The 23,652-nt window shown below is 36.2% G+C and overlaps 2 protein-coding genes across 3 annotated transcripts in view; one reads left to right on the forward strand and one right to left on the reverse strand.

Moving 5' to 3' along the window:
- Window positions 1-7,360, forward strand: LOC306843407 (WD repeat and coiled-coil-containing protein-like). 2 transcript variants are annotated; one of them, XM_079374895.1, is made up of 4 exons: window positions 1-121; window positions 1,957-4,123; window positions 4,943-5,063; window positions 6,645-7,360. In XM_079374895.1, exons 2-4 carry the CDS (start codon window positions 2,198-2,200, stop codon window positions 6,806-6,808), a joined length of 2,211 nt encoding a protein of 736 aa, XP_079231021.1. In that variant the 5' UTR covers window positions 1-121; window positions 1,957-2,197; the 3' UTR covers window positions 6,809-7,360. The 2 variants fall into 2 exon arrangements, with proteins under 2 accessions (XP_079231021.1, XP_079231020.1); XM_079374894.1 differs by lacking the exon at window positions 1-121 and having other exon boundaries at window positions 2,231-4,123.
- The window catches only part of LOC306843408 (sphingosine-1-phosphate transporter MFSD2B-like), a 21,607-nt gene continuing 5,111 nt past the window's right edge, over window positions 7,157-23,652 (reverse strand). The window contains exons 3-15 of the mRNA XM_079374896.1: window positions 21,172-21,297; window positions 20,797-20,921; window positions 17,663-17,786; window positions 14,793-14,871; window positions 14,401-14,582; window positions 12,891-12,981; window positions 11,896-12,017; window positions 11,472-11,555; window positions 11,214-11,297; window positions 9,905-10,014; window positions 9,335-9,478; window positions 9,046-9,222; window positions 7,157-7,978 (exon numbers count right to left, since the gene is read on the reverse strand). Coding sequence (XP_079231022.1) covers window positions 7,927-7,978; window positions 9,046-9,222; window positions 9,335-9,478; window positions 9,905-10,014; window positions 11,214-11,297; window positions 11,472-11,555; window positions 11,896-12,017; window positions 12,891-12,981; window positions 14,401-14,582; window positions 14,793-14,871; window positions 17,663-17,786; window positions 20,797-20,921; window positions 21,172-21,297 — 1,500 coding nt within the window. The 3' untranslated portion in view covers window positions 7,157-7,926. The remainder of the gene's footprint in view (window positions 7,979-9,045; window positions 9,223-9,334; window positions 9,479-9,904; window positions 10,015-11,213; window positions 11,298-11,471; window positions 11,556-11,895; window positions 12,018-12,890; window positions 12,982-14,400; window positions 14,583-14,792; window positions 14,872-17,662; window positions 17,787-20,796; window positions 20,922-21,171; window positions 21,298-23,652) is intronic.

Genomic DNA, 23,652 nt, shown 5'->3' on the forward strand with positions numbered 1-23,652 from the left:
GGTTGTCCATGACTTCAAATGTCTCCGCGGGGAAATGCTGAGAGACAGCTCAAGTTTATATGTATTTTTAATGCGCGGAGTTGCCATGGTTTCCACAGTCTTTCATTTCAAGGGCATAATGGTATGTTTGTAATATTATTTTTTGAGACTTGTTGTGAGCAATTTCTTATATTTTCCGGATTGTTCTAGATCTATAGCGCGTGCTTCACAGGTCAGCATGTGTAGTAATGGTGTAATTTATGTGAATCAAACAGCGCTATTGCCCTTACAGAAAAATTATCAAATTATAGTTGTTTCTGTCAGTGTATGATTTGTACTACAGTTATTGTTGCTACTGTAAATTTCAACTCTAAACAATTACGCAATAAGCTCTTAAAACATTTCTGTGGTCTCACTTTACCTTTTAGTAAGGGGTTATTTTGTGGAAACAATGTCCAAAGTTTAAAGTGACATTTATGTGATGCTTCTCATTCTTCATTTATGTCTGTTGTAGTAAAATGACTTTTACTTGCCTGTTAAACATGATATATTAACATATATCATGTTAAATTGTTAAATACAGTTTTTGTACTATTATAAAATCATTATACAAATAGCATGCCCTTTTAAAATGCTGGCTGCTAACAAGTCGCAACAGGTTTATAGTAGCATTAATAACTGTAGTAAATATGGTTATCATGTATTTGTAATGGTGCAGTCACATTGTTACCATTGATCTGGAAATTTGCAAACTTGAGTCATTCCTATAAGAATCTGTGTGATTGGGAATTTCGCTCATTTTCTAGTTGATCAGTTGAATTCACCTTGTTGACCAACAGACCTGCTTGATTTGAAAGTGAGATCTGTACGTCACTATGCTATTGACAAGAAACAATGGATCTTTTTTGCATGCTGAATCATTAATGGGCTGTTTTGTAATATCAGCATATACACTAGGCCTATAAAGACAAAAGTATTGGGACACCCCCTTCAAATTAACAGGTTTGACTACTTTAGTCATTTCCATGAGTACAAATGGTATTTGTACTCAAGACATTTGCTATGGTGTTTAGTGATGAGTTTTTGGCTCAAGGTCTGCATATAAAGTCACACCAGAGGTGTTCAGCTGAGATTAGGCCTTGGCCTTATGTAGACCAGTCAAGTTCTTCCACACTGACTCAATCAATCATTCCTTTTTGAACCGTGCCTTATACACAGAGGCACTGTCATGTTAGAATAGAAAAGGGTCCTGTCCAAACTGTTGTTATAAAATTACAAGCACACAATTTCCTATGATATCATTATATGGTTAAACATTAAGGCCATGTCCACACGTGCACGGGTAGTTTTTCCGCTTAAAAAAAAAATCTCCGTCCACATTAAAATGCAAAAACATACTATGAAGCACATGCCAAACCAACAGGTGGCGATATAATCTCAACCGTGAAGCCTTGTTGGCCAATCAGAAGCCTGAAAAAGTTTCCAGTAGCCGGAGATAACCGCGCAAGCCAAAATCTACACGAAAACACTATAACTGGACTTTTTCAAAATCTTCACCCTGACAAGAGTTTTCAAAAATGTTCGGTTTCAGTGACCTGGTGCTGCATTTGCATGTGGACGAACGGTCAAACCGCATAGAAAAATCTGCAGTTTTGAAAATACCCGCGTTCGTGCGGACAGGCCCTAAGATTTGTACTCGTGGAAATTACTAAAGTAGTCAAACCTGTTCATTAAAAGGGGGTGTACCAATACTTCTGTCCATATAGTGCACAGGTGCATAGCCACAGCCCTGCAGAGTTTAGATTCAACCCTAATTAAATGCACCTGATCCAGATAATTAAGTCATTCAGGCAAAATTACATGGTTTGTGTAGGAACAGAATTGGAACTAAACTCTAGAGGTCTGCGGCCCTCCAGGAACTGAGTTTGACGCCCCTGATATAGTGTTTGTCTTACATATGTATTTTGTGCATTTCAGGCCTTGGACAGAAAAAAACTAAGTCAAAAGATGTAGCATCCCAACTTCAGAGGATTTTATGACGTCGGGGTCGTGTCAGCCTAATCTGGTCATCCTTGAGTGGAGCCTCACTCTGGCCAATAGGATTAGAGAGTGAGGGAAGAGGCTTTACCTATTCTTGGAGTATGTGATGGCAGTCTTCTCCTACTGAAGCACAGAGTTACATCTATCTCTCAATTCTGACCCGAAACACTTTTTCTGTATGACCAGGAACATTATTTTCCTTTCCATTGGAGAAACTGAACCAAGCATGGAGCTGGGAAAAGCCAAGCTTCTAAGAACAGGGTTGAACACCCTGCACCAAGCCATTCACCCGGTGCACGGAATAGCTTGGACGGACGGTAAGCAGGTTTGTCTCACGTCGTTGTATTCTGTCGACGGTGAGCCCAAATTTGGCGACACCAATGTCATCGGACAGTTTGAACACGTCTTGGGACTCTTCTGGGGGCCGCTGTGCTGCTCCGGGTCCCCGGCGTTGCTTGCCGTCCAGCATAAAAAGTATGTCACGGTTTGGCAACTTCAGCTGAGCGCTTTAGAGCAGAACAAACTCCTCTGCACGCAGACCTGCGAAATGAGCGAGCCATTCCCGCTGCTGTCCCAGGGATGCGTCTGGCATCCCAAAATGGACATATTAGCCGTTTTGACCAAGCGGGACGCCTCGGTCTTGTTTTCCGTGCGGGTTGATAATCGTCGTGTGAAGGCCGAGATCAAGGGCAGCGCTCTGATCCATTGTGCCTGCTGGACTAAAGACGGAACACGCCTGGTGGTTGCCATCGGAAGCGCATTGCACTCGTATATTTGGAACGACATCCAAAAAAGCCTGGTGGCGTGTTCCTTCTGCCCCATTTTCGATGTAGGTGGGTATATCTGTGCTATCGAGTCCACCAACGAGGCTCAAGTGGCTGTAGCGACTGAACTTCCGCTTGATAAAATCTGTGGGCTCAGTGCAGGCATTGCATTCGACCTGCCTAACGAGTCAGAGGCTTCAACGTGCCGCCCTTCTCCTGTTTTGACAGTGGATGCGGACTATTATTTGGACAGACGGAGATCATGTGATTCTGAGCGCTCGGGACACGCCTCCTCATCCGGACCCATAGATCTAACACACATTCTTGCCAAACACAGAAAATCAGATCCAAGTCCACTCATTCACTTGAGGCGGCGGGATAATTTGTCGGGAACAGGTCAGGACTCGTCACATCTGATTTTGGTGACTTATGAACGCAAGGTCACCACTACGAGGAAGGTCAGCATCCCTGGCATCTTGGTCCCTGATATTATCGCCTTCGATCCGAGTGGCAGCATGATGGCCGTGGCGTCCAACACTTGTAACATGATCCTAGTTTACTGCATCACGGATTCTTCCATGCCCAACGTGCAACAGATCCAGCTGCAAAAAAACGAGAGGCCCAAAGGGGTGTGCTTTTTCACCAACAAGATGTTGCTCTTCATGATTGGCCGGCAGAAGTCCAATGATCCAGCTTTCCTCCCCTCCTCCAACACGGACAAGTACATCTTGAGGCTAATAGCCAAGGAGCTGGTATTCGATGAGGAAGGTGCCACCCCAGTGGTTCCCAAGTCCGAGTCGGCGAGCCAACATCATGGGATTAGACGTCATTCTGAGAACTTTTCTAAAGAGGACCGTCTATCAATTAAGGATCTAATACTTCCTGGAGGCTCTGTAATTGTTTCGCCATCCAGTAGAAGGAAACTAATCGAGGAGGTACGCAGCTCAGATTTAAGCCCCGTGGCGAGCTCCGCCGACTTCTCGGATAGAGCATCCAGTGCCTCTTCTGTTACTCTGGAAACCTACGATATGGATCACATCAGCCGCATGGCCACGCTCGCCGTGGCCGGTCAGGCCAGCCGAGATTCCAGTCGACCCTGTTCGCCAAGGTATGAGGCCTCAGAAAAATTATACTCCGATGCCACTCCGCCAAAGAACAGCTGTCAGTCCAAAGAGAAGAACCTGGAGCAGCTGACACAGAACATGGAGAGGATTTTCACCCGATTTGCTGATGTCCAGCAGTGCCTTGCAGAAATCAGAGACTTCACCCAGAACGGCAAAAAGAACGCATGCAGTTATCCATCTGCTTATGAACCGCAATATGTGCACATTACGTGTCAGGTATGAAATGACTTGCCGTTTTTTGTTGTTGTCCAGGGAAAGTCTGCAGAAGAGATTAGAATAAAATCTAATCTGATGATTTATTTGTTTGATTAATTGCATAAAGAATTCTATTTTCAGCATTTTGAAAAAACAAAAAAATTACTAAATGTAAAACCATCTTGAAAAACCACCTTGTCTGGTACTCTCAATATGCAAACTCAAGACTCTAAAACAAAAAAAGCTACATATTATAATGACAATAATAATTATAATAATAACAATAATAATAATTTATTACATTTCGTAATACGGAAACATTTAATAATACTAAACATTCTGAATATTATTTTAAAAATAATCTAAATTATAATTAATATAAAGCATTATTATTATTATTTATAAGAGTTTACATTACTATAAATATAAACATTACAATATAAAGGCACAGACTCTCATAATCAATTATGGTTTCACATACCGCTTAATTTGTATTTATAAATGTAATAATTACACAGCAGAATAAATGATTACTTGATTACATGATTTACTTCTAGAGCTAAATCCTAATCCAAACCAAGACTCTACAAAGCCCATTTTACTCTTAGTCAGACCATCAGGCCGTTTAGCATTGTGAGGCATCACGCCAACTCATAATTCTTCTCACTGTTGTCAGTACAACCCTTTGTCAGCAGATGTCAGATTGAAGTGATTCTGTTGACCTTGGCATAACTTGTTTTAGGGGAATCATCAGACATAATCCACGACCAGATCTTTTGTGAATGATGCTTTCTTAAAGTGACTCGTGGTGCTGCACTTTGTATTTGTCTTTTCCTTCAGAAACAGTTGTCTGAGAATGTGTATACGGACGAGAGAAGGCCGTTGCTGCTGTGTGGGGGACGGATCTGCCTGCGGGTGGTGCAGGAACTCTTTGGTCTGACGGTCATAGAGATGATGCATGGTATGTCTGGAAGAATGAGTCTCCATCACGTCTCAATATGGAGACTTTCCAAAATGCAAATTCCATCACCTTGATCAATACATATGTAATAAAAACTACATATAGTTGCATTGATAGGGTGACCATAAGTCCTCTTTTTCCCATATGTCCTGGCTGTGATTTCTAAATACCTAAAAATGTCTGGGTTGTTTTTTTACTGAAGTACTCTGTATTCCTTGATCATTATATCTATACATATTTGCATTGCTTTGACCATTTTCTGTAGATCCCACCCTTTCAAATTGGTCGATTATATGCAGTGCCCCCATGCTATTGGTCAAACTACTTTTCAGTCATTTACCTGCAGCAAGCATGAAAACAACTGGAAAACAAAGCCAAAACCTGGACATTTTAGGCACTTTTGAAATGCTGGCTGAGACATATCCAGGAAAAAGGGGATGTAAGGTCAACCTTTGTATTGATAAACTGACCATTCCACACTGAACGAAGCAACTGAACGTTTCTGAGATCTGTGTTGACATTTTAGGCAGATTTGCTGTTTTACAGCAAGCAGATAGCATGTATTAATGAAGACGAGCAAAGCACGAATCCTGTTTGTTGAAGACAGATTGTTCAGTGTGCTTTGGCTTCAATTAATTATCAATGACTAAAATAGGAAGCGATTAGGTGGAGCAATCGGATTTAAGGGTTTAAGTTTGAATCAGCTTACAGCCTTTTGTGCTGTGCATCTCTACAGCTGATGTATGCTTGAACCACTGTCACTTCTGCTAAGACCGCAAGTTACTATGCACAAATTTCTCAGAGATTTAAAGGAATGGTTCACCTAAAAATGAAAACTTGCTGAAAATGCACTCACCCTCAGGTCATTCAAGATGTAGATGAGTTTGTAGAAATTTAGCGTTACGTCACTTGTTCACCAATGACTCCTCTACAGTGAATGGGTGCCGTCAGAATGAGAGTCCAAACAGCTGATTAAAAACATCACAATAATTCACACCACTCCAATCCATCAACGTCTTAAGTTAAATATTGTGTTTCTAAGAAACTAATCCATAATTAAAGTGATGCTTTTGGTCAAAGTAATCCATAATAACGCTTCCTCCAGTGAAAAAGTCTATCTCATGTTGTCTGAACATATTTCTTCAAAACTGTTTTCACTTGTAAACAGTGCTTGATCTGTGCATATTTCTCTTCTGATTCAGACGAGACGACTTTTACACTGGAGAAAGCAATATAAAGGATAGCGCACTTATATTTTAGCCGAAACAACAGTTTGATGGATTTGTTTCCTTGTTTAAAAACATACAGCTTTTTGTTTCACAAGACGTTAACAGATGTACTGGAGTTGTATGGATTACTTGTGATGTTTTTATCAGTTTGGACTCTCATTCACTGCAGAGGATTAATTGGTGAGAAAGTGATGTAATGCTACGATTTGGAGAAATGTACAAAATTGTCCCTTAGGCCATCCATGATGTAGAGTTTGTTTCTTCATCATGGATGGCCTAAGGGACAATTTTCAAAAAAAAAATTATATTTGGGAGGACTATTCCATTAAACACGTTTTTCTTCTTCTCACAGGTCCCATGTGGATCGTCTTGGTGGCAGATGCAGACGGTTTCGTTCCGCTCACATTTAAGCACAAAGATGAGCTCACAATCAGGAGTGCAAGAAGGAAGAGACCCCAGAGTTGCACTGATGTATTTCCACCTGAAAGTCCACTGTCTCCCAGTGCAGAAAAATGAAGCCTGTATCATCTCAAGAGGACTTTTTTTATTTTTATGATATTTGTCTTGTGTTAGCTGAATATCTGTGGCTAACACGGGCATAATCCAAACTCTTAGTTTGGAATTCAGGGAAAAATTCTGACATATTGGCCACTGTGATATTTATTGGATGTTGATAGATTTATATAACGTGACAGTTGTCAAGGGCAGAACAGTTTTTTTTTTTTTTTTTTTTTCAGAAGAAATACTTGAGTGCCTGCTTGATTATTTTTGCTTAAATAGATTCTATTTTGTCCCACACAAAAAAATGAAGGTTGTAATATGAAATTAAAGAAGATTCATAGTGATTGTATTTTTTTTATGTTTCATCATCGATTTGAAGCTGTAACACATCACATTTTGTTTCCATAGTAATAACCCACATTAAAAGAACCGCAAAATAGCACATTCACAAACTGAAAAATGTTTTTTTTTTTCTTGACTGTGCAAAAATCTTCACTCAGAAATTGCTTTAATTTCAGAAATAATTGCAAAGTAACACTGAATTAAAACTGAAATGTATTTTCTTGTAAAACAATAATCTTTGTTTCATTTAAACTTCGTAAAATAATTTTTTAAGTCCACCTTAACACATTTTGCATTGCCTGATTATTATTTATATTAAATTTAAAGATTCCTTTGGGCTTATGTTTAAAAACAAACTGTACAAACACATAGAGATAGATACATGAACATCATTCAAATAATATTCAATATTTTTATTATAATTTTTCTAGATTTTATGTTTATTGAAGCATCCTCGAAATATGCTGAAGCTACGTGAACCAGCACAATTTTTAATGAATCCTGTAATCGAGTCATTCACTAATATTTATAGTCACTAATACAACTTAATATATTATCAGTAAATTTTCCCTCAGGAAATCCTGATATATAATGATATATACTCCATTCATGTGTATAAATTAGATACTGTATATGTAGCTATATGTTCATTTGAAAATACAGAAACAGACTGAATATAGAAACAAACTGAAATGTTTACAGTAAAACATATATCTCACACAGTGTAATATACACTAATACAACTCATCCCAGCGCTGGGCTAGAATATCAGGATCGGCTGTTTGAGGACGTCACGCACTGCTCAGCTCAGCTCTGAGAGATTTGCAGGTAATACTCTGGCTTCTGAAAAATACACCAAAAATATATACTTTATTATATATGTGACCCTGGACCACAAAACCAGTCATAAGGGTCAAATTTTCAAAAATGGAGATGTATACATCATCTGAAAGCTGAATAATAAAGCTTTACATTGATACATGGTTTGTTATGACAATATTTGGCTGAGATACAACTATTTGAATATTTGGAATCTGAGGGTGCAAAAAAAATCTAAATACTGAGACAATTGCCTTTAAAGTTGTCTAAATTATGTTCTTAGCAATGCATATTACTAATCAAAAATTAAGTTTTGATATATTTACAGTAGGAAATTTACAAAATATCTTCATGGAACATGATCTTTACTTAATATCCTAATGATTTTTGGCATAAAAGAAAAATCAATAATTTTGACTCATACAATGTATTTTTGGCTATTGCTACAAATATACCCCAGCGACTTAAGACTGGTTTTGTGTTCCAGGCTCTCATATGGCACATACAAAACATATTGATATAAAATTAATACAAACAGAAAAACTTTGTGTATATATATATATATATATATATATTTTTTTTAAATACAAAAATATTGTAATATTTCTCTTATTTTTATTTATTTATTTTTAAATATACATTCACACAGTACTATTCAAAATTGATAATTTTTTTATGTTTCTGAAAGAAATCCTTATGCTCACCAAGGCTGCATTCATTTGATCAAAATACAGTAAAATTGTGAAATATTGTTACAATTTCAAATGACTGTTTCCTATTTGAAAATATTTAAATATGCGCTTTATTCTTGTAATTCAACGCTGAATTTTCAGCATCATTACTCTAGTCTTCAGTGTCACACGATCCTTCAGAAATCATTCTAATATACTGATTTGCTGCTCAAGAAACATTTATTGTTTATCAATGTTAAAAACAGTTGTGCAGGTTACTATTTTTGTGAAAACCATGGTAGTTTTTTTATAGACTTTTTTTTTTGTAACATTATAAATGTCTTTACTGTCACTTTTGATTAACTGAATGCACACTTGCTGAAGAAAAGCAATGGATTTTCTGTAAATCAGCGTCTTCACCTGAGCTCCTCCAGGGCGAGTTTGTTTCGTAATCTGACGTCCTCACTGATCGGGTACACCACGAGGATCATGAGGCCTGTGGTGATACAGGCCACCGGGGCGACACCAATGAGCAGTTTGAGCGTATAGACCACTGGAAGGGGCTGTCTGCACGCGCCTGTGTCATAACCAGCAAACCTACGGACGACAGCAATACATTTCAACACAAATAAGAAATATCGCAATGTTTACACCACTGTCTGTCATGATTCATCAGTTCCAGCTGTAAATACTGAAAGAGTGATCTCACTGTAGACAGAGCGTCGACACTCCGAGAGAAATGCCTGCAGCAAACTTAGTGAAGAAAGCATATAGGGAGTAGAAGATCGCCTCGTGTCCTTTTGAGTTGCGGTTTGCCAGTCTGAAGTCATCCACTACATCTGGTAACATTGACCTGAGCAACAGGAAACACAACAAGGCGGAGGCATCAGTCATCATCTCTATTAAACATGGGCACTGGTACCATAAAGCCAAATCTTCTTTGTAGTCGGCACATAAAAGCTGCAATTACCTCATTTGGGGATTTTCCAATCAACCCCAGTGTATCTTTAAAAACCAAAAAACAGCATGACCTTGCCATGAAACCTGTTATTTGGAGACTGCTAGGTTATTAAACCTATGTATCCGAGGGGTTAAATCACAGCTTAAATAAACAAGTTATAATCCTCTTTCCAATGCATGGCATAAAGCTACATTTCTGAACAAGATGAGAGTGATGCTGCCTTTTTCATTGCCACTGCACAACTGATCTGAAATTTAAAAAACAAAAAATACCACAGTTCGTAAAAAACAGTATTATATTTTGGTTTGTAAGACTCACCATGGTAACAAGAGAGAAGCGGCCACACTAAGCCCAGATGATACGGCCACGATATATGCCACTATCAGATTAGGGATGAACACCAGCATCACCGTGAACGGCATGATCCACTGCACACATGACAGTTTAAAAGAGCTCACTGAATGTTACACAATCAACATATGCATTATACCAGTTTTAAGGTGCGATAAGTTTTTTCTTAACCTACAGAAATGAATTATGCATTTTTGATTTTATGCACTCCTGTCATATTAGTGGTCTAGAAAAGGCCATGTAAATTGTATATACAATTTTAAGATCACATGACCAGTCGAATACTGTATATTTAATTCTGGTTAGGCCCTTATTATCAGATACTTGGAGAATAAAATAATCATGGATAAAACCTTTGCTTGCAAATGAGCTGTTTTTACATTGACATCATGTGATGATGCTTTCATGCCAACAGGTGTCAGTACACAGCTAAAGAACACTGAACACTTGTACTGAAATCTGAAGTCTGGTCCATGATCATAATAGAATGCTACACTGAGCAAAAAACAAAACAAAAACACACATCTACATCTTCACACAAAAGAAGCTTGCTTGTAAATTTAACAAATATGTACAAATAAATGGCTAGTGACACACTGAATTAAAATACATAGTATCTTCTTGTAAAACATTCGAATAATCTGTTTTATTTACATCTTTATTCTTTTGATTTTATTCAGTTTTCATTTTAATTTTTACAAATAATTTTTGTAATTTTATTATTTTATTATTATCATTTTATTTCTATGTATTTAAAAAAAATTTATTGTTATTTTAGTACTTTTTAAAATTCAGTTAATTGCTCATTTCTAATTATTTCTAATTTTCTAACTTTTTTTTTTAATTTTCATTTAATATATGTATTTTATTTAATTTTACTTTATTGTATTTTATTTTGATTACTGGAAACAATTTGAATAGTTTTAGTTAACAATAACAACACTGTTATACATGATAACAAACTTTTATTATAGTTCAAATACCTCGTTATTGTCATTCATAATAGGGTAGTATCATTTGTTAACTTGTGATAAATTGGAGTCCTCCGAATCACAGATTTAAAGAGATGAAAAGTCTGTCATCATGTTGTTCCCGACCTGTATGAATTTCTTTCTTCAGCTGAACACGAACTATTGCTACTGTCGACTGTTTGCTTGATTATCATCTTCTTTTGTGTTCACCAGAAGGAAGAAAGTCATACAAGTTGGGAATAAGTATTTTCATTTTTGGGTGGACTGTACCTTTAAGAAAAAACACTTAATAAAGAAATAATTACTGTAATGCCACAGAAAGCTGCTGTTTTCTTCCCGAACTTCTCAAGGAACCACTGCCAGAATGGGATACTCACTGCGGCCGACATCTAGAAAGATATACAGTACAAAACATCTGTCACATATTCACTTTACCCACGACACAGACACCTGAGAGAATAATAGAGAACTTTGTGTTTCTTTTAATCTCAGTGTGATGAGGAGCACCAATGGCAGGACTGAATATTCATTGAATTAAGTTCATAGGTGTGTTCTACACTCACCAGAATTGTCAAAACAATGTTCTGAAAGTGTTCTCGCAGCTCCACCGCATATGTGCAGAACAGCACAAAGTTACTTTGTATCAACTGCAAAAGAAAACAGCAGTCAATGGAAACGTAAAACAGTACTAATGATGGCATCCAGCCACGCAATGCTGTGATTAAAGCAATAGTTCAACCAAGAATTAACTTTTTTTTTTTCTTTTATGTTCCATCTGAAAAATAGCCTACGGGTTTGGAATGATGAGTACATAACTTTTCGGTGAACTATTCCTCAAGAAAAGCTAAAGCTTACATTCTATTAATGTATTCAGAGTTTAAACCTAAAGAAACTGTATATGCTGCTAATAAATACAATTATTCAGTTACATAGTTTGCTCCATAAGACGACCAACTGAACACATTAACTAAAGGGAAAACCCGTTACCTGGATGGCCACAGATATGAACAGGAAAGCCGCCGTCAGAGTGAGGTAGGACCCGTGCTTCATGACCAAAATAAAGCCCTTATGGAAAGGAATGGCCTTGTCTGTTTTAGGAGCATAGGGATCTAATGCAGACACAAAACGTGGAGAAAGCAGAAATGTTAAACATGTTTTCTGAGGTGTAGAGTGACAAGCCTTCTGAAGCCATACAACAGCTCAATATTTGCTTCTATAATTTATATTTCTATATAGGAAATGTGTGTATTCAAACATGGTACGCACACCACATTTGAATATAAGTGAATGTATTTTGACCTGTATTGGTTTGTTCATAAATTATATACACTACCATTTAAATAAAATGTATACTTTTATTCAACAAGGACATACTAAACGACAGTAAAGGTTTTTACATTTATACAAACTATTTCTATTTTAAATAAATGCTGTTTTAAATTTGTATTTGTCAAAAAATCCTGAAAAAATGCATCACAGTTTCCACAAAAATATCAACTGTTTTCAACATCGCTAATAATACGAAAAGCATCATATCAGCATATTAGAATGTGACACTGAAGACTGGAAATTCAGCTTAGCATCACAGGAATAAATGATATTTTAAAATATATTCAATTATGAGCCAGTTGTTTTAAATAGTAATAATATCACACCATATTACTGTTTTTACAGTCTATTTGACAAAATAAATGCAGCCTTGGTGAGCATTAGAGACTTCTTTAAAAACATTAAAAAGATCTTACAGACCCTAAAGTTTTGAACAATAGTGTATCTTCAGAAAAAATAGGTTATATATAGCTCACAAGTCATGTGGACAAAAAGAGCAGCATGCACTTTCTTTCAACTATCTCCTTTTGTATGCAGAAGGAAGTCATGAAAATGTATCTTTCTGGGATGAATTAAGCATACTTTTCCATTCGGATGCAGTTGCAAAACACAAATTTATGCCACATGATTACCACACACACACACACACTCACCATCTCTCTCTTTGACTCCCAGGAACATGACCACCGTACAAACCAGAAACAGCCCACCGATCACTCCGGCAGCTATCATGTACACTTCCTTCTGTAAAGAGAAACAGACCATGGAAAACGTCTGTCGACACATTTAAATCTGTCTTTAATAACTCTTAATCTGTGGTTGTAGTTCTTTTCCAGTACATGGTTGTCATGTCACAAATGATCATATTTATTTGAGTGTATTTTCTGCTTCAGATGCCGTACTGTATGGTCTTGTAAAATTTAGCGAGCCCAAATTAGGCACAACAAAAGAGGAACTTTTCAATCTAATATCCCCAAACAGGAACTGCTCTGCCCTAAACAACCTCAGGATTGTTTGCTATTTTTTTCACAGTCCACGGCAAGCACTTCATTATTGTTCCAGATCAAAAGTGCCATTCCAGAAGATCGGTTGGCGCACCCAACCATCCTGCCGCCTTTGGCCTGGCCGCAGAGGAATGCTCAATCACACGGAGCGTGGTGGATTCGGCCCAGCCGCCTCTGAGAGACTTAACCAGAGAGACACTCGGCAGTCCAGCTCCAAATAGCTGTGGCCCTTCATAGTTCTCCATCATGGGTTTCCACTATGGAACCCTCAGCCACATCCACAAGCCAAGCTTGTCGGCTCGCTCTCATGTCGGATTTGACTGACATTGAGCTCAGTGGCTCTCGGCTCAAAATAGAGTTATTCAGTCCACTCATTTATTGATTTTGTGGATTCTGATGAATATAAATTGTTCCCCTGAAAGTCACACTTCAAAGTCTACACTTTTTTAGTGTTTTAGATCTATCTATCTATCTATCTATCTATCTATCTATCTATCTATCTATCTATCTATCTATCTATCTACAGTACGTTACAAAAAATATGTTGATCACAATATATCGTTCATAAGTTTGAGGTCGATACGATTTTTTAATGTTTTTTTAAATCATTCTCTTATGCGCACCGAGGCTGCATTTATTTGATAAAAAATACATTAAAAACAGTAAATTTGTGAAATATTATTACTTTTTAAAAGAACAATTTTCTATTTGAATAAATTTTAAATTGTAATTTATTTCTGTGACGCAAAGCTGAATTTTCAGCATCATTACTCCAGTCTTTCGTGTCACATGATCCTTCAGAAATCAGTCTAATATGCTGATTTCCTGCTCAGGAAACATTTCTGATTATTATCAATGTTAAAAACAGTTATGCAGTTTAATATTTTTGTGGAAACAAGATACTTTTTTTTCCAGGATTCTTTGATGATTAAGAAAATTTAAAAGAACAGCATGTATCTTTATATAAGTCTTTATAGTCACTTATGATCAATTTAATGAGTCCTTACTGAATAAGAATACGAAAATATACACATAGTCTTGCATAAAATGCATAAAAATAGAATTACATAAATTTCGACCCAAAGGGACTGCATTAAGAGCTGTGGTTCATTGGTGCACTTTGAGGTCAATTTTGTAAAAGTGTAACTGTGACACGTACAGCATGAGACAGGAAGTCCTGTGACAGCGCCAGGGATCTGATGATCTCTGTGCCACTGCTGTTTCCCAGGTGACCAGTGGTCAGGTTTCGATGCGGACAGTGCTTCAGAGTGTGTGCGCTCGCTACGATCTGACCCTGAATGGCGGCACCCACCAGCGTCCCGAGCACCTCCACCGTCATACCTGCACATACGCATGCACAACATCCTTACTCTAACTGTTATTTACATTTGACACGCTTTCCAAACATGCACAGCTCTCAACTTAAGCACTTGGCAGGCATTTGTTTTTGGATTAATGGAGCACAATGAAATCAGATGTTGTTAATCTTCTAGAGCAATCCAAACACGGCTTTAAAGATGAACACTGTTGTGTGTGCAGCTGTAAGCTTACGGTAAGCTGTAGCAGAGTCTCTCTCCCGCTGGTCGGTGCTCAAGAACATGGTCAGGGCGGAATAAGGCACATGGAAACACTGCAAGAAAGATTTAGAACAAAGCACAAGACAGACAGTGATTAAGATGGAAATTACTATTTACTGTCATAGAAAATTATATGCAATATGATATATGACAGCAATATGATAAGGTATGATAATATTTATACAAATAACTAAATTTATTATTAATAACAGTCTGAAAATAGTCAGAAAATGTTCAGGTGTAAAAGGAGATAACATTGAAATATTAATAAATGTCTTCTGAAAATGCAATATATTATATTAATTTCAATCATACTGAATAACAATATTATATTATATAATATTTAAATACCAATATATGTGACCCTGGACCATAAAACCAGTCTTAAGTCGCTGGGGTATATTTGTAGCAATAGCCAAAAATACATTGTATGGGTCAAAATTACAAATTTTTCTTTTATGCCAAAAATCATTAGGACATTAAGTAAGATCATGTTCCATGAAGATATTTTGTAAATTTCCTACTGTAAATATATCAAAACTTAATTTTTGATTAGTAATATGCATTGCTAAGAACATAATTTGGACAAATTTAAAGGTGATTTTCTCAGTATTTCGACTTTTTTTGCACCCTCAGATTCCAAATATTCAAATAGTTGTATCTCGACCAAATATCATAACAAACCATACATGTATGGAAAGCTTATTTTTTCAGCTTTCAGATGGTGTATAAATCTCAATTTCCATAAAATGGACCCTTATGACTGGCTTTGTGGTCCAGGGTCACATATTACAAGCTTATATGTGTATATGTATATATATATATATATATATGTATATTTGTATATATACCGTACACACACATACACACACACACACACACACATATATATATATATATATATATATATATATATATATATATATATATATATACACGTACACACACACACACACACAGTATATGTAAAATCAGCAGTATGATTTTTTTTTAAGTAACTAAATACATAGGACCTCCTGTGGTTCAGGCAATAAAATTATTTTTGGTTGTAATTGAATGCTTTATTTTTAAGAAATTATGGAGAATTATGTACGCTCTCATAAATGATGATCTAAAAAAAGGGCGAGCAAAATGATGGGGGATCCAAAAGTTAGGGCATGTACAGTTATCAGTGGTTTCATAATCACTCATCTTTCCTATTTATACATTCATTTATATGTTGTATTATAAATTTTAAAAGGAGACAACTTACAAGCTCATAAATCAATGCTATTCATTCCAAGAACAACATGTCCTGTGAACTTGTGCAGTACAAAATCAACATTTATTGAAGTACAGCAAACCTTCCTTGAACTTGCATACTATAAGTGTGTACTACAGTTGGCTAGCTTTTCCAATTTACACGAAAGCCAGGTCAGCACTGCGGCAGACCAATGGGCCAAACGGCTACCAAAATAAATCTAGAGTGCTTCTGCAGCAGTGCTTCTGTTTCTCAAGAGTTTCCTATATTCTTCATTTGACGTCCATTGAGATTTTTGATTCTGAGTAGCTAGAGGATTTGTTTATTTAAACCTAAACCAAAGCCTAATTATGAAAAACTGACTAATTAGAATCGTGTAAACTACATTCTCATACATGCACGCTGGAAGCAGCTGCTGTTTCTCAGCCTTGTGCTTACAGACAATGAAGAATACTAAAAGAGGAAAGCAGCATTTATCCTCTCTGGTGGTTTGGGGCAGGTCGTACTATGTATTTATCAAGTAGTTAGAGGACTTTTCATTACAGCGTAGACTGCTGCGGTCAGAGCGGCTTCCCCACTCCAGCACTTATTGGCGGGTTTTATGGAGGACAGTATGGAGAGAGCCGTGCCAAGCCATAGTAACAAAGGATAGAAACACAAATAAATCATGGAAACTCCATGCAGACATCAAAGAGGCTGGGCTATAGATAACCACATGAACTTTTGTTGACAAGCTTTTTTAGCAAGATAATTTTACTTGAAAAGCCACACTGTGGAAGATACACTACCTTTAAACGTTAGGAAGTGTTTAATACATTTATTCAAAACTTTTATTGATACAGCAAAGACTTTCACATTTCTATTTAAATGCTGTTCTTTTGAACTTTCTATTCAAAGAATCCTGAAAAAATTGTATACTGGTTTCCACAAAAATATTAAGCAGCACAATTGTTTTCAACACTCATAATAAAAAGAGAGCAGCAAATCTGAATTTATGACTACTGAAAATTGAGGATTGCATCACATTAATAAATTCCATTTTTAAAAATATTAAAATAGAAAACAGTTATTTTAAATTGTAATAATATTTCACTTTTTTATTCACTTATTTACTGTGTTTTCAGTAAATAAATGCAGTCTTGATAGGCATAAGAGAAAAAATAAAAAAAATCTACTGACTGAAGGTAATAAATTATGCAGGGTTGCTTCTCAAGTTTATCTTGTTTAAGTTTTACTAAATTTTCATTAATAATAGTTGTTTTTTTATTTTATTTTATTCTTGTTTAAGCTCTTAATCCTTTCTCTTAATCCTTTTTTTAAAATAACTTTTGTTTTTAATATATATATATATTAGGGGTCATTGGGTTGTAGGATGGTCTTGGAGTATATATATATATTTCTATATATTTTATATATTTCTCATCACAAAACCAAACTATCGCCAAGGTAAAAAAGAGGCAGAATTAGATTTGAATGGATCTGTGGGGCATTTGGGACTACATGATGGATGGTGCTGTTAATGTGGTTTCTGGGTCATCTGTAAACCTGCGTTTAACATGAAATTACATTACAGCTTTGAAAACATCAAAGCAAAGGATACTTACTGTGATGAGAGTTTGGTAGAGACAGTAAAAGCCCAGATACCAGATGAACCTCCCATTGGTAAAAGGTGGGACAAACCAAAGGTAGAAGTAAGAGACCACCATGAATGGAGTGCAGCCCACCATCCTAGAGAAGAAAAGGACACAAAATGCAATTAAGTATAATCAGCACGCACATGATTCAAAATGTGTGTCCCATACATATTTTTGGGACTGTATTTCTGGCAAAGGTTGAAGGAATCAAGTCAAGTCGTCTGGGCAAAGTAAGCCTATTAGGAGGGAACTAAAAAACAGTTGTCTTCAATAGATGTCCTGTGGTTTACCTGATCTCTCATTTTAGCTTCTGTACTAATCAATCAAACCCAAAAAGAGCAGCTTGAGTGTCATCTTAACGCTACAGTGCACATTTATAGCAGATGTGTGCATCCGTGTATCGCTGTTGTCTCTGTGTGAAAAACAGCATGGCGTTTGTGAGGATGCTCTTGCAGACTGTAGGAATAATCATCTACACCGCTGGATCGCAGGCCACAGAACCACAGTGACAATCTGACATGGTCGTCGTGTATCTTAACAGGGAGGAATTCTGTGGCGTTTCTTTTTCTTTTTTGCAGGATGTGGGGAATGTGTTGGCCATTTATAATTCATACTGTTACAAGTCTTCCGTAGCATTATGGGAGAGGCAATCAGCTGCAGGCATGAGCCAGTGACAGTGGGAAGGAGTTTAAATACTAGAGCTGAAAGCGCCTTTTCTCAAGATGCAGTGAGCCAGCTAAATACAGAGATTATTCTACATTTTGTAGGATTTTTTTAATGTAATTTATTTACTAATTCTTAAAGTAAATGCAAGTAACTTCAAGATGGTGATGTATCTTTTCTGCATAAAATTGTAACTCTACATCTACAAAATGATGAATAAAGAATGTGCATTGGGTGTGTTTTTGGTTTTTTATGTAGGAGTCGTGGCGGCTCTGAATTAATGAATTTGAGGTAGTTTGGTGAATTTTATATGAATGACTCATTGAACAGAACCAGGTCATAAGAGTCATTTTCCGCTGTATTCATTTGTTGTGGGCAGGAAACACTGGTGTGCACTAATGAGATGAAATCTGACGAACCTCAAACTGATGCACGCAAACCTTTCACAAATGTGGATTTCAAATTATTGTTGCACATTATTTTTTTTCATTTTGTCGCATTTGGGACCATTTTAGTCCCAATCTGCAGCCCTGTTTTCCATATCTCCGCTTCAGGAGTGAGACTCGTCCTACAGCAAGTAACCGTTTGCTGAATGTTGAATTCAGTTTATTGCCTTCCATCCTAAATTACGTGACCTTGTCAACCCTAGAACTATCACAACCCTGTTCCTGTAAAGAAAACCTCAATGTTCGGTCAGGTCATTTCTAAGCAGGTTTACCCTGGACACACTGACCTCTGCGCCACACCGCTTTTCACTTTCACAGAGAATAAACAAGTGTAAGCAAACAAGCAACACAGAGAACAGGGAGGTAAAGAGAGCGGCCAATTCTGGCACAGTCCAGATGCCACTACTGCAGTGTGGAGCAACCCCTGTGTGCCCTGCTGATTGTTCGGCCACACAAAGGAGCCGCCGTACAGGAGAGAGAGCAGGACAGACGGGTTAATATGAATGGAGAGAGCCGGATGGTCTGTAAGGTTCTGAATGAGGTGTGATGACCTGATATTTTTACTCTGAGTGAACTGGGGGCAAGTGACCTGAGGGAAATAATGCAATGGGAAATAAAGATAAATAAAGGTTTGAGAGCACTAGACAAAAAGCTCATTTTAAACTTAATACTACTAAAATATAAGACCAATTTTTATCAGCATTTTTATGCAGGATTTTATCCAGATTTGCTTACATTTAACCAAAACATCCACAGTTACTCACACGAAAACATACAATAAAACATGACAAATTATTATAAAATGATAAGAGATAATAAAAAAAATTTATATACAGCAATGATCTGTTAAACATTATAACATGTAATAATTTAAATATTTTTTTCTTCAGTTTATGTCAGAACTTTTCTTGGTTCCTAAAATTTCAACACCAATAATTACTCACAAAAGTAGAATAAAGAACAATAAAACATGATAAATTATAACAAAATAATAAAAAAGTAAATATACGGTATTGATCTGTTAAGCGTTATAATGTATATAAATTGAACAAAAATATAGATTTTTATTGTTATAACTTTTTTATTTTAAGTTTATTGCTAAAACTCAAACACCCACAACTACTCAAGCAAAAGCAGAATAAAACATGATGAATTCTAATGAAATCATAATAATATTCTTTAATTATTTATAATGAAACTAATGAAAGAGTTACCCAAAATGCATAAAAATAATAAAAGAAAAAGAAGATTTTTCCCCTATAAATCGGCTTTAAATCTGCTTTTTTGTGGTATTACATCATTTCTTTGCACGTCAAACAAAGAGATTTAGAGTTAAGTGTCCCTTAAATTTTAGGAAGTGCACTGAGCTTCTAAACATCATCTGATAGTTTAAAAGGTAGTTTAAAGAGAACAAATAACTGCACTTTAAGAATATCAATACTAATTACGAAAGTAAAAACAAAATAAACTTAAAGTGATTTTTGAGTAATATTAATAAGATGAGTAATATAGCAGAATTTTCCCTTTGAAGAAGGAGCATAGAATCTGTAAATCTAAATATTGTCTTTGTGTTGGCACAGCTTTAGCAGAATAAACATTGAGACACACCAGAACACCCACATGGGCATGGGCGAGATGTTCCGCAGTGATTCTCCGAAAACAATCCTTAACTACTTCCTCCCAGACACTATGATGTCACATCAGAGTATAAAGAGAACTTCCTATCAGAAACTCACATCTCGGGTATGTCGTCACTTAAATCTCCTGAGATGTCCACAAGGGAAGTACTTCCAGATTTGTACTTATGCCCATTTTAAGAGGCCTTCAACCTTTTGGTACCTGCTTTGATGTCATTATTACTTAAGAACATAGTGTTATCTTGACTAAAGACTGGAAGACACTACACGTTTTTTTAAGACACTATGCACCTTAAACTTGCTGACTTTGTGAATGTTTACAGAAAGAAAAAAAAAATAGTTCTCATACACCACTCACCATGGCATGAGTCGCCCAATCTTTGTCCATTTGCTTTTAGTGATGAAGAATCCCACAATGGGGTCAGTAACTGCCCCCCAAGCCTTGCCGACAAACAGCACCATAGAGGCCTGGAATGGGTTAATCTGTCAGGAGAAGAGAAAGTGAACATCTGCATGAATCCTAATCTGTTATTCAGACTGTAGTAAGGTTCTTTCTAGAAGTACTGTATTAAAAGTATAAAAAGAAAAGAATCAGTAACAGTGAAATTATTTTTGGCTTCTCTTTCACTTAAAAAATTAATAGGGTGCTATTATGTGATTAATATGCTCTATTAACTTCATATCCGCAAGTATTTATAGCTTAATATTTTATTATAATACATGGGGATCTCACCTGTGCAATGTCAAGTAGATATATTTGAAGGAAGAACGCAGTTGCGCTCCCGGCGACCTGATTCGGCGCCCCTCCAATGGCAAAACAGAGTTTGCTACATACAGAGAGCTTCTGATCCAGATGAGTCTGAAAAAAAGTCTTTCAGTCAGAAAATAATATGCAATCAACACAAATACTATATTTTGGAGAGCACAAGAAAATCCTGTCTTTAAGGTTAAATTTGGAAGCTGTACATGAAACATTCATTTTCAAATATTTAGCATTTTTAACTTTTATTAATTTTCAAAAACATTATACATATATATATATATATATATATATATATATACAGTCGTGGCCAAAAATATCGGCACCCTTGGTAAATACTGTATGATCAAAGATGGCTGTGAAAATCACGAAATTAAAATAAGGGGGAATATCATTATGAAATAAATGTTTTTCTCTAATACATATTGGCCACAATTAACGGCACCCTTTTATTTAATCATTTTTGAAACCTCCATTTGCCAGTTTAACAGCTCTAAATGTTCTCCCATCATGCCTGTTGAGGTTAGAAAACACCTTTACAAGAGATCAGAGACCATTCCTTCATTCAGAATCTCTCCAGACCCTTCAGATTCACAGCTCCATGCTTCTTCTCTTCAGTTCACCTCACTCATTTTCTACAGGGTTCCGGCCAGAGGACTGGAATGGCCATAGCAGAAGCTTGGTTTTGTGCTCAGTGACCCATTTTTGTGTTGTTTTTGAGGTTTGTGTTTGCATTATTGTACGGTTGGAAGATCCAAACATGGCCCATTATAAGATTTCAGGCATACTTTATATTAGGTGGCCTTTACTATGTACTTACATCAAAAAATAAGTACAATGTACTTATTGTGGTCATATTGTATTGCAAAACACTTTTGCTGCTATTGAGGTGGGATATGGGTTAGGTTAGGGATAGGTGTGGAGGTATGGGTAGGTTTAAGGGTGGGTTAAGGTGTAAGGGATGGGTCAACAGTGTAATTATAAATGTAATTACAGAAATTAATTACAGATGTAACTATATATAGGTATTTTTTAAAATTATAAGTACAATGTAAAAACATGTATGTACACAATAAGTGCATATTATCAAATTATTAATTTAAATGTAAGTACATAGTAGTTAAGGCCACCTAATATCAAGTGGGACCAAGATTTCTAACAGAGTCAGTCACTTATTGATTTTTTTATCTGTTGGTATTTGATAGAATCCATGATGCCATGTGTCTAAACAAGATGTCTAGGACCTCCAGCAGAAATATAGGCCCACAACATCAAAACTGCTGCAGTATATTTCATTGAACACATGGGGTACTTTTTATCCCTGTGTTCACCAAACCCATCTTGAGTGTTTGTTGCTAAAATGCACATTTTTTAGTTTCATCTGACCATAGAAGCCAGTCCCATTTGAGGTTCCAGTCGTGTCTGATAACTGAATATGCTGGAGATTGTTTTTGGATGAGGTAGGAGATTTTTTCTTGAAACCCTCTCAAAAATCATGTGGTGATGTAGGTTCTGTTTGACTATTTTTTTAAAGGTTTTCTGACCCCGAGACTCAACTATTTTCTGCAATTCTCCAGCTGTGGTCCTTGGTGAGTCTTTAGCCACTCAAACTCTCCTTCTCACCATGCATTAGGACGATATAGACACATGTCCTCTTCCAGGCAGTTCCATAACATTTTATGTTGATGGGAAATTCTTAATTATTGCCCTGATGGTGGAAATGGGAATTTTCACTGCTCTAGCTTTTCTTAAAGCCACTTCGCTAATTTGTGAAGCTCAATTATCTTTTGCTGCACATCAGAAATATATTCTTTGTTTTTTTCTCATTGTGATGGATGATTAAGGGAATTCAGGCTTTGTTTTCCCTCCTATTTATATTTCTGTGAAACAGGAAGCCATGGCTGTATAATTTCATGTTCATAATCATCCTGGAGTGCTCAAAATTGTGAATATGAATGGGAATATACTTCAGAGATATTTTACTCATAAGAATTTCTAGGGGTGCCAATAATTGTGTCCAACGCGTAGAGAAAAACCTTTATTTCATAATGATATTTCCGCCCATTTTAAACTCTTATTATCCAATGAAATTTTTTAAATAAAAGATCAAAAGGATTAACAATGCAGATTAATTTTCACAGCCTTCTTTGATCATATTTACCAAGGGTGCCGATATTTTTGTCCATGACTATATATATATATATATATATATATATATATATATATATATATTTGGGGACATGAAGATGTTCTGATCTTAAAAATGAGAAACAAATATTTCCAAATAAAAGTCTTAAAATTCTTTACTTTTATTTGCATTGAAGACTAAACATTGCAGAGTTCAATCTCTGAAATAATGTGACTGCTGTCTCAAATAATGTGCTGTTAAATATATCATGGGGTTTCTATCTTTTCACTTGTATTTTCTTCAAAGTAATTCATCCTGATTTTTTG

This window comes from Barbus barbus (assembly GCF_936440315.1).
Source record: "Barbus barbus genome assembly, chromosome: 24".
Taxonomy (NCBI): Eukaryota; Metazoa; Chordata; class Actinopteri; order Cypriniformes; family Cyprinidae; genus Barbus; species Barbus barbus.

What these genes read in the sequence shown, in the direction of transcription:
- LOC306843407 (XM_079374895.1), top strand. Translation starts at nt 2,198, where the DNA reads ATGACCAGGAACATTATTTTCCTTTCCATTGGAGAAACTGAACCAAGC. An exon ending in ATGTGCACATTACGTGTCAG is followed by an intron (nt 4,124 to 4,942) that starts GTATGAAATGAC and finishes CTTTTCCTTCAG; the next exon opens with AAACAGTTGTCTGAGAATGT. An exon ending in GGTCATAGAGATGATGCATG is followed by an intron (nt 5,064 to 6,644) that starts GTATGTCTGGAA and finishes TTCTTCTCACAG; the next exon opens with GTCCCATGTGGATCGTCTTG.